This window comes from Alosa sapidissima, chromosome 4 (assembly GCF_018492685.1).
Source record: "Alosa sapidissima isolate fAloSap1 chromosome 4, fAloSap1.pri, whole genome shotgun sequence".
Classification (NCBI taxonomy): Eukaryota; Metazoa; Chordata; class Actinopteri; order Clupeiformes; family Clupeidae; genus Alosa; species Alosa sapidissima.
Window position 1 is genome coordinate 27,073,873 of NC_055960.1, and position 10,752 is coordinate 27,084,624.

The following is a 10,752-nucleotide window of genomic DNA, read 5'->3' on the forward strand; positions in this document are numbered from 1 at the left end:
TGTTTTTGGTTTCTGTTGCCACCCATATGTGAGTAATGGTCTCAGAACAAAACATTTCTGGTTCCGCCACTGGCCCTGAGAGGCTATGGTTTGCCATGATATTAGTATAAGGAGGCACACTGGTGTGGGTCACCGAGTACAATGCCAGTAAGTTGTGGGTTTGATTCCCCACTGCTAATTTTGTGCCTCTCTCCTCGGGTTAAGCATGTCAGCTAAGTAAATAAAATGATGTAAAGGCCAAATCACAAAAGAACAAAAAAGAAATGTCTGCTGATGCTGCAAAGAGTGATTTTTTTGGATGTTCTTTGGAACCCATTCTGCCATGACTACGCTGATTTCGCCATTTCCTGAGGAAGCGTTTTGAGTTGAATTGTGATGGGCTGGTCAGCAGAGAGCATATAGTTTCATTCCCAGCTTTGAGGATACACAGACAGAGGAATACATCTTAAAAATTGCACTGCAACATCCACAGAAACTTCAGGTAACTATATGATAAAGTTGTAGTTGTCTATCTAGTTGATGATTTTGCATTGTATGTTTACCATGTTTGAAATATTCTTTAGCAAACTTAAAGGAGAAATCCAGCCGATTTTTTTGATCGCTAAATTCAAAGTTTGTACTGTCACATCTGCCACATAACTTTTAATGACATTGATTGATACATTTCATGTCACTGTTTATGATTAATTTTGGCTCATGTTACATAATTTCTTTGCCAACATTAGAATGCTTTAGAAGGCTTTGTCTGTGGACTTAGTAGGTACAAAATATGCTGGTTTCACAACATGAAAGATTAAAGCATTTGGGCTTTTCCAGGGTTACTGTAGACTGTATACAATATATAAATGCTGTATATGTCAATATATAATGCATCATGCACATACGCCTTAATACAAATAGGAAGTCAAGTTTTTCAATAACCTTGCTGCCATGTCGCTGCAGCCGCAAGTGTCTGAGTCCAGAGCTATGGGTTTTTGCTGGATACCAGCTATTATGGACACATGTTAAGACAAAGACAATTAATCAAAATAAATATCACAAGTTAAAGGGATACTCTGAAGTAAAAACAAGCCAAGGTCTATTTTCAGTAGTTAGCAAGCTCATTGTTAGACCCTAGGTTGTTTTTTACTTTCGGAGTATCCCTTTAATTGCAAATGTATGTGATATTTTTCATCTCAGAAATGTACTGACCCAGGAGAGAACATTACATTGTTGTATGCAAGTGTATGCATTCTTTATATTCAATATGCATTCATTACTCAATATATCCTGTATTTTGGAGTAATGTTACATGGCACTCATGGTCTTAGTTATCTACAGTAACTGAAAGTAAATGGGAAATGAGTCCAAGTTGTCTTGCTGTGTCCACATACAGAAGCAAAGAGAGAGAGATGGCCATTCCTATCCTGCTGCAGAGGACTGCAGTCCTGCTCCTCTCACTGGCAGTGACCACACCCGCAGTTCATCTGTCAGGTATAAACTAGGGTAGCATCTACTGTATAATGTTTTCTCAAACCAGTGCTGGTGTTAAGGAAGTACGCTGGGAAAGGGTTCTAATTAAGTTAATTTCCTCTGTTTTGGGGGTCACATGACCAACATGGATGACAAATTTCACAAAAAAGGTCACTTCCTAAAGAAGGCAATAGCTTGCATTATCAAAAAAGACAAGATTTTGTAATGCAATGCTATTTTTCCCTGTGAGAACATGCATGTAGTTAGTTTATACTGTATGCTGTAAAGACTGTATATCTCACACATTTTGATAAAATCATACTCATAAAAAAGTTTCCCAACATATTAAGTTACACTGATTTATGCACCTGCAGCATAACCTATTAAGGTGTTCAGACTCCTCTCTATCTTCCTAAAAAACAACAACAGCATATTTGTACGTTAGAATCTGGTTTATGCAGAACTTTGTTTATGTAGTTAATTTTTTTGTAGTTTTTAGTTAATGTTTTATACTGTTGTATAGGTAACCTTGCCTTGGACGCTCCGTCTGTCCTATCGTCCACCTACGGTGGCATGGCGGATCATGCAGTCGATGGAAGGAAAGATGGCATGTTCAACGCAGGCTCCTGCACCCACACTGAAACTGAGACCAATCCCTGGTGGCGTGTCGACCTATCCCGCCCCTACAACATCACCAGGGTAACCATTACTAACCGCGGGGACTGCTGCGAACAGCGCATCAATGGAGCGCAAATACGTATTGGCCACAGCCTACAAAACAACGGCAACGATAACACCCTGTAAGACAGTCAGAACGAAAGAACGATCACAATGAATTGATTTTCATTTTCAAGAAGTGTATGTTTTCTATGGGTATGTCTAACTCGAATACACTCGTTCTCTCTCTCTCTCTCTGTGTGTGTGTGTGTGTGTGTATATGTGTCTATGTGAACGGAACATCCGTAGCGCTGTTGTAATCCAGTCCATCAGAAGAGGTGAGACTAAGTCATTCCGGTTCAACTCTGTGGAAGGCCAATATGTCAACATCTTCCTGCCTGGCAAAGAAAAAATACTGACACTGTGTGAAGTGGACGTGTTTGCTGGTGATGAAGGTATCTGTGTGTATTATGCTGCCATCTCTAAATGCAAGATCTGCAACACTTATCAGGACAATTGTTTGAATCATACATTCCGTTACTGTGCTCCAGTGCTACAGTGTACATTTGCATTTATCTTTAGCTTTACAGCCATGTCAAAAATGCTTTAGGACATTTACAACTGAATAAATATATCTGAACAATACACACTTTTCCTCATTTTCCTGAACAGAGAACATTGCTCTGCAGCGTCAGGCTACCCAGTCATCCATATACAGTGCCTCTGGTTTCTCTAAGTATGGCGTGGATGGAGACAGGAATCCCAATTACCATGAAAAAGGCTGTGCTCACACCTATCAACAGAACAACCCTTGGTTCAGAGTGGATCTCCTTGCGAGATACGAAATCACCAGGGTAACTGTCACCAACCGGAGGGATTGTTGTGCAGACCGTATCCAAGGAGCTGAAATCCGAATTGGTGACAGCCTGGACAACAATGGCAACACCAACACACGGTAAGTCAACTGAATAAGTCTGTAGCCTAAGGCAACCATGATATATACACACACATCATAGAAGCCATATGTGATTTAAAGGTGCCATGTGTAATGTCTGCCAAAAAATCAATTCATACTCCACATTCCAAAAAAGATGGGGCAGTATACCTCCAGAAAGTGAGTTTGTCTACCCTAGAGTAACAACCGAGACACGTGCATTTGCAGTTTGGCTGGCGGTTATGTTACCCGCATACTGCCTCCCATGGCCGAAACTGGTATTACAGTATGACACTTGTCGGGCTGTGGCTAGTAATTTAGCGTGCTAATTCAGGTTGATATCTCTTCAGCACTATACCTTGTCATTTTTTTAATGACATCATCACCCTTATTTCCTTCCATTCTTTTGATGCGTGTAGCTAATTTTTTGGATATTTTTACCTCAATTCTTACACATGGCACCTTTAACTGCTCTTTGATGACACCCTCTGTTGGTATGTGACAAAATGATTGCCTTGTGCCATGTGTGGAAGGACTCCATTGTATGTTGATTTTCATTTCAGCGCCCATGTTGACAGGTTAGAGCAGCCACACTGCCTCGATCATAAGTTCCCCCCCCCTTTGTGTCTGAACAATGAGCAAGCGAACTATTGACTCGTTCTTCTGACCTGCGGCTAGTGTGCTAGTGCCAGAGCCTACAGTGTCACAGTCGGATGATGATTCAGAGTCAGAGGTTTGTGTGGCGACAAAGGCCCCGAACCAACCATTTTCGGGAAGACTGGCTGCGAGAATTCAGCTGGTTGAGGTAGGCTACTGTAGGGAGACGAACTCCATGAACTGCGATTGTTGCAGTCGCTACCCCAGAACTGCAGGGAACACAACGTTTGCCGACAGTGCAGACACTTCGCAGTTTAAACACAATACACTAGTTAAACACAATCTTAGCCTCAAGCATAGAGTATGCCATGACATGTTAATGAAGAAAAAGCCCCTGTCAATTGTTTTTTAGAATTCAGAAGCCAAGAGGGCTGTAAATCAGAGCTTCAAAAGTGCACAATAAAATGTGACACTGAATTTGAAACAGCACATTTTAATTTCTGCATCCATTATCAAAGGATTTATTAGTAATACAGTGGAAATTAGTAGAAATGTGAATATTTGTTTAGCATGCTGATTTACAGTGTGTAGGCCTTCATTTTCTGGTTGCGCCCCTAAAATTTTCAGTTGGGGGCCACTGTGCTCCTAGAGAAAAAAAGTCAGTCTGGAGCCCTGGTAATGATCTCTAACTGGTGATTACCTGTTACAGGGCTGCGGTAATTCAATCCATTCCAGCAGGAGCATCAAAGACATTTGACTTCAAACCAATTAGGGGGCGCTATGTGAATGTGGTCATACCTGGAAACCTGAAGGTGCTCACACTCTGTGAAGTGGAGGTGTATGCCGTAGTTGGTATGAGACATTCACTTTTTCCTTTGATCTGGTTAATTTAGTTAATTTTAGTGTGATTCATAAAGCCACGGTTTATGTTAGTGTGTTTAATAATGCCATTTATTTGTGTAAGTATTTGTTGTACGGGTAATTCCATCTGCAGAAATTAATATTGCCCCAAGAGGAAGAGCGACCCAGTCCAGCCTGGTTCTAGGAGAGATGTCCAGTTTTGGTCACGCTCTGAATGCCATTGACGGAAACCCCAACCCAGATCAGCGCAAGGGCACCTGCTCGATGACGGACCGCGAGACTGACCCCTGGTGGCGGGTGGACCTGCACGAGAAATACAGGGTCTCAGCTGTGGCCCTGACCAACCCAAAGAGCGGCTCACCTAAAGGCCTGAATGGTGTCCACATTCGCATCGGAGATTCAACCAACCCTAAGGAAAATCCCCTGTAAGTTCAACATGTCTTATTCCCCAGAATAAAGAAATACTATGTTATGATTGGCAGAAGAAGGGTATTAATCCTGTATATCGGGAGACCTATGATATAGGGGCGTTCTAATATGGGCGTTGTAGAGCAGCGGTAATGCCACATATTGACAACTAGTCAACAACACTGATTCGATTCCCACTACTAGTCAACAACACTGGTTCAATTCCCACTACTGCAAGTGCATGTCGCTTTGGATAAAAGCATCTGCTGCAATATCAATCAACTTGAACTTTAGTACAAATGTTTAATCACCGTTTCATATCATTGCTCTTTTGAATGGGAACCCTAACAACCATAGTAAATGGTTGAACATACAAGCATGCTTAGCAACATTGGAATCAACTGTAATCAAGACAGTTACTAGAGCAAAGTTTCTCACAATTGGCATGGGGTAGGCTACTTTCCATAAGATCATCTCTCAATGCAAATCAAACCAGCCATTAGGCTAACTGAAATAAAACCATGCCAATCTATAAGTATGGTGAAGGGTACATGATAATGTGGGGCTGTTTTAATTCCAAAGGCCAAGGAAACTTTATCAGGATGCATAGTATCCTGGATCCATGAAATAACTGGCCTTTAAAAATAAAGCCGTGGCCTACTGGTTAGGGCTTCGGGCTTGTAACCGAAGGGTTGCCAGTTCGATTCCCAACCAGTAGGAAACATGTGGGTGGGGGAAGTGGTTGAGCACTGCTCTCCCATGCCCACATCCACAGCTGAAGTGCCCTTGAGTAAAATGGATCTCAAATGTCCAAAAGAAAAAGAAATACCAGGGAAAAGGTAGTGTGAATGTACAATGTCAGGGTATGTGTAAAGGCTTATAGGTGTCCAGGGAACAGAATAAGGGAATCCAGTGTCAAAGGGCAGAACGGTTCAATCAGGATCCAAGGAGACTGACTCGCCATCCAACAAAATCCAGAGTAGGCTACATAAAAAAAACAATCGAGATTCGAGATAAAAACAACACAAAGGTCTTGTAGCTTCAACAAGAAAAAATATGTAGAAGGAAAGGTACAGTAAGCTGATTCAGATAGGCAGACTTAGAAAAAGAGTTAGATTATATTACAAAAGTATCATTTTTCTCAAGAGGGTTATCAATAACGTCTAGTCAAGTTCATTCAAGTAGAGTCTCCAGAGTGAAAAACAAACCCGTCACCTAGGAGATGACTATACCAAAATAAAAGTCTTTGAGAATACATTCACGTCCAACCAGACCAAAAAGAGAATGAAAAATAAATAAATATAATCATGTAAACTCAGCTTCTTGTTTCTTGCTATTTATGAAATATTTATTCAATTTATTTTATTTATAAATGCCTTATCTGACAAACAAGTTCAGGCCAATTATGTGCATGCTTTAGTACGTGTACACAATGTTGTTTTAATAATTTTGTAAATCATATGCTCAACGTTCTCTTAGGAAATCATTGAGTAAATACTACATACATTTTGGTAGGCTGCATGTAAAAATCATTGGCCTATTGTCGAAAAGCTTTAAATATTAATCAAAGAAAGATGAATGGAAGTATCTACATGTTTAATTACTTAAAGTGATTACAGATTTGATGATTGTGGATATGTATTGATGATGACTGTTGTAAGGAATGAGAGTGGTGAGCGAGTACTTTCTTTCTGTCATTGTTCATTACAGGTGTGCAAAAGTGACATTTGTGCCCCTTGGCGAAACAATGCGGTTTGAATGCACAGAGGCCATGGAGGGGCAGTATGTGACTGTGATCCTACTGGGGCAAGAGAGATCCCTCAGCCTGTGTGAAGTGGAAGTCTTTGGGTCTCCAGTAAGCACTTATCAAAGTAGCACAAACACATAAATATGATTTTTGAATACTTTGAAGAAAAGATTTTAGACAAGTTGAGGGAGTAGCCATAACATTAAGGTTCAGTTTACTTCAAACACAATAATGAGAGTAACATTTTCTATGAAGATCATTGCAATAATGATTTATGCATACATTCATAACACAATGTAATCATTTACAATAACACAATGTAATCATTTACAAACAAACATGAGACTCTATAGCCTAGACTCTATATAGCCTTTATGATGCATTATGACCTATTGCTTTAATGTGTTATCACTAATAGTATACCACATTTTATCACCATGGGCCATACAAATCTCAGATAATCATAATCCAATATAACTGACCCTGCCTGACCTTCATAACTAGGTAACACTTTCTATGAGCACAGTATCCATAAAGAATTATAAACATATTCATTAAATTGTTATAAAGTATTCATAAAGCCTCACCATTCATCATCCTCGCGTCTGTATAGCTACATAATTATTGCACTGCACTTATAAAGCATTATGGTGATGTTGTATAAGCCCTTACAGCTTGAAATATCACAATGCACTATAAAGCTTATTTTATGCTGTATCCACAACGCTTTATAAACACATTGCTATATGGTTATAAAATATTAATAAAGCCTCATAATGTATGGCATAAGTCTATATAGCTATCTATGCATAGTCATGACTGCACTCATAAAGCGTTATGCTGTTATGGCGTAAGCCCTTTCTTGAAGGAACAGAATAATGCTTTATGAACGCAGTCATTATTACTATGTATAGATACAGTAGCTATATGTCTCTGTCTCTCTATCACTGTGCTGTGCTGATGCATTTTAACAACATATGCTTAATGATTTCACGAGATGGAATAATCATTTTCAATTTGGCCTAGCATGCTTTTTTATGTAAAAATGTCCATACCAGTATAATATATCATATATGATTGCAGTGTATAGGACCAATAAGAATAAAGATCAATGTAATGAAAAAAATGCCTCAACCACTTTTGGGTGCTAGGCTGTGAAGGTGCCTATTGTGTTCTTTAGACTGTGAATTTGGTGGTCTCCCTTTTATTGCATTGTGTAGGCTACACACTCAAATATGTCTCAAAAAAGAACAACAACAAAAAAAAACAGAAAATCTCAAACAGTTTACCTGTTATTCGACAGCCCATGCACAACCCTAGCACAAATATACAACTGCCTTCTTGCTGATATGTGGTGTGAAATTCATACTGACTTGCATTAGCTACAGAAAGTCCTCCTAACTTTGAAAGACTGATGCAATACTGCATGTGTTGAGTAATTGTATTATATGGACAAAGTTTCAGCATAAATTTGGCTGACTGTGTCAGTTACTCTTTCTAAATGTGCTGTGGTAAGGTAAGCTGGTTTCAATTCCTCATCTCCAATGTGGGAGAAATTCACTAGAAAAGCAGTGGTCTACTTCCTGGCCGAACTGGAATAAACTTCCACATCACCTCATGAACTTTTCAACCGATGCAAATTTGATAGCTATTTAAGAATGAACGATTGGACAGGCTGGAAACCATTATTATTATTTTTTAATCACTTTTTTGATGCACTGGGTGCCACTTTAGCATCATTTGCCAATATTCAGGGCAGTCTGATAGTCCTGGAACCCTGCACATTGTAAAATGATGCTAAGCGGCCAGTAGGTTGAAAAGGGATAATAAGGGGTGTAAGGGAGTTGTAAGGATGAATCCTTGATCATACTACTATTTATAAATGAGATTTCTATGTGTCTACATTTAGATGATCTATAAATTCCCCTAAAGTTGCCGCAATTGCCCACTAGATGGCAGGCTGTGCACTGAGTTGGCATAAAGGTCATATCGGATGAAAGTACAAGCAAGCTCTGTAACTGTATTATACAATATGGCTATGGTGTAACTAACTATACTCCTTATCATTCAATGCCCAGTGAACTCTTGGGATACTCTGATGCCCTTACGTTTGATGTCATGAGGCAGTTCTGTCCACAGCTGTGCATACGTGGTCTGTTATCACGCTCTCTCTATCTGACATTAACCTTGCATGAGTGCAACAGGAAGACATTATGCAAGATCATCAGGGGCTCTTGGTGATGCTTCCTTATGTAACAGCCATGAATCACTACCCACCTCATTAACTCAGGTTGAGCCTGCTGCTTATTACAAAGTAATTAAACTTCTTGGAGGCAATGGCCATGAAAATAAACATTTTACACTCCCAAGAATTGGTGAACTGAATGAAACACTTCATATGCATGCCTGACATACTATTTTATTTTATTTTATTTTATTTTATTTTATTTTATAAAGAATAGCTAAAAATGGCCTGTGAATCACAAACCTAAGCAACTTATGTATTTGCTGAGTTTTGATAAACGATGTGTATAAATCAGAGCACATCATTCAGTGAGCATTTGCTCTAGATTGAAGTGATTGACAGGAATGTTACGTGATGAAGACGTACCGACTGTCGGATGAAGTGAAGCTGAAATGGGGGAATCCTGTGGACTCTGGCCCTGATATGGCTACAATCTGAGATGATCACCCTGCTTATGCACCGTCATCAAAATGTCAAACCCACACTAATAGGCTCTCTTCTATACGTACTTTCCGCCAGTCAAGTCGGTGTGTGTGTGTGTGTGTGTGTGACTGCATCAAGAGGATCACAGCCGTTGGTAAGGGCTGGCTGAAACCGGTTAACACACACGCTCATTACGTAGGATATGTATCAACAGAAGCTCAATGCACACAGCAGCCGAGCAGCCATTGCCACAGAGGGACTCACTTTATACATTTTATTGAATTATGTGTGGTAGAACAGTGAAAGATCAAATTCATTCAGCTCAATTAATTTCATTATAGTTATTATTAGTTTTATTGACATGGTTTCTGCCTGAATCATTTGCCTATTTAAGCCTATTTAAGTAAATTCAACTAAAGGAAATCTCAGTCTGAAATGCATATAAAAAATAAGGGAGGTGTTATCTGCTGAAAACCTGAGGTTGTCAGGTTATCAGGTAAAATGGAGACTGATAATATATGATAATATGATAACAATTGTGATTTAGGGAAAATAAACAGGTTTCCATTAACATTAGCTGCATTATCTATGCAAATTAGGAGCTTATCGACCTCTTTAAACAAATGGATTTCCATCCAAAAATTGGTTGGAAAGCAAACAACAAAGGCAAAACAATGAGACATTTTGGAGTTCTCTCTTGTGTGAGAATCACTCGCTACATCTGCCTCTTTTAAACAATCTGACCTATATTTCTCAGAGCATTTATTTTGCACTGGACAGCTGAATGCCTTTAGGTCCTTGTGGAATGCCACTATCTAGTCCTGCACTGGTTTGGGCTCTGATCTCTGATGTCCATGGTGGACGTAATTAAAATGTCATTCTGCATAGAGACTAATGGAGGATGCTGATCCAAAGAAGTCATACACACCACTGCTGTGTCTCTAGACATGTTGCTCTCTCTCTCTGTCTCTCTCTTTCTCTCTCTCTCTCTCTCTCTCTCATAGCATGTGTTGTTTGTATTGCCTGCTCAGATCATAGCGAGACTAATAGAATCCTTTAGTCTGGTTTCCACTGAGGAAAACATCCCCATCTCACAGGGACCGAGGGTTGCTCAATATGCTGCCTGTCACCCTTGCATTTTCCCACTGTGCTTTCTTCTTCCACCCATGCTCTCTCTTTCATTCACCCTCTCTCTTTCACTCTGTCTTTCTCTCTCTTACTCCCCTCTTTCACTGCCTCTTGTTTGCTCTTCATCTGACTCCCCTCCTCTCTCTCTCTTTTCTCCTTCATGTTATCATTCTCTTACTTTATCTCTCTCTCTTACTCTCCCTCCTCACCTCTCTCTCCTCTCTCTCTCACTCCCCTCCTCACCTCTCTCTCTCTCACTCTCCCTCCTCACCTCTCTCTCCTCTCTCTCTCTCACTCCCC

The 10,752-nt window shown here is 39.9% G+C and overlaps 1 protein-coding gene across 1 annotated transcript; it reads left to right on the plus strand.

The window, feature by feature from the left end:
* Positions 1–375: 375 nt before the first annotated feature.
* LOC121707722 lies at positions 376–7,101 on the plus strand. The gene is made up of 8 exons (XM_042090470.1): positions 376–481; positions 1,376–1,473; positions 1,976–2,252; positions 2,419–2,564; positions 2,782–3,064; positions 4,350–4,492; positions 4,635–4,926; positions 6,620–7,101. Exons 2-8 carry the CDS (start codon positions 1,392–1,394, stop codon positions 6,795–6,797), a joined length of 1,401 nt encoding a protein of 466 aa, XP_041946404.1. The 5' UTR covers positions 376–481; positions 1,376–1,391; the 3' UTR covers positions 6,798–7,101.
* Positions 7,102–10,752: the final 3,651 nt, after the last annotated feature.

Coding starts and splice junctions, on each gene's coding strand:
- LOC121707722 (XM_042090470.1), top strand. CDS start 1,392: ATGGCCATTCCTATCCTGCTGCAGAGGACTGCAGTCCTGCTCCTCTCA. Junction 1,474..1,975: donor ACCCGCAGTTCATCTGTCAG/GTATAAACTAGG, acceptor ACTGTTGTATAG/GTAACCTTGCCTTGGACGCT. Junction 4,493..4,634: donor GGAGGTGTATGCCGTAGTTG/GTATGAGACATT, acceptor TTCCATCTGCAG/AAATTAATATTGCCCCAAGA.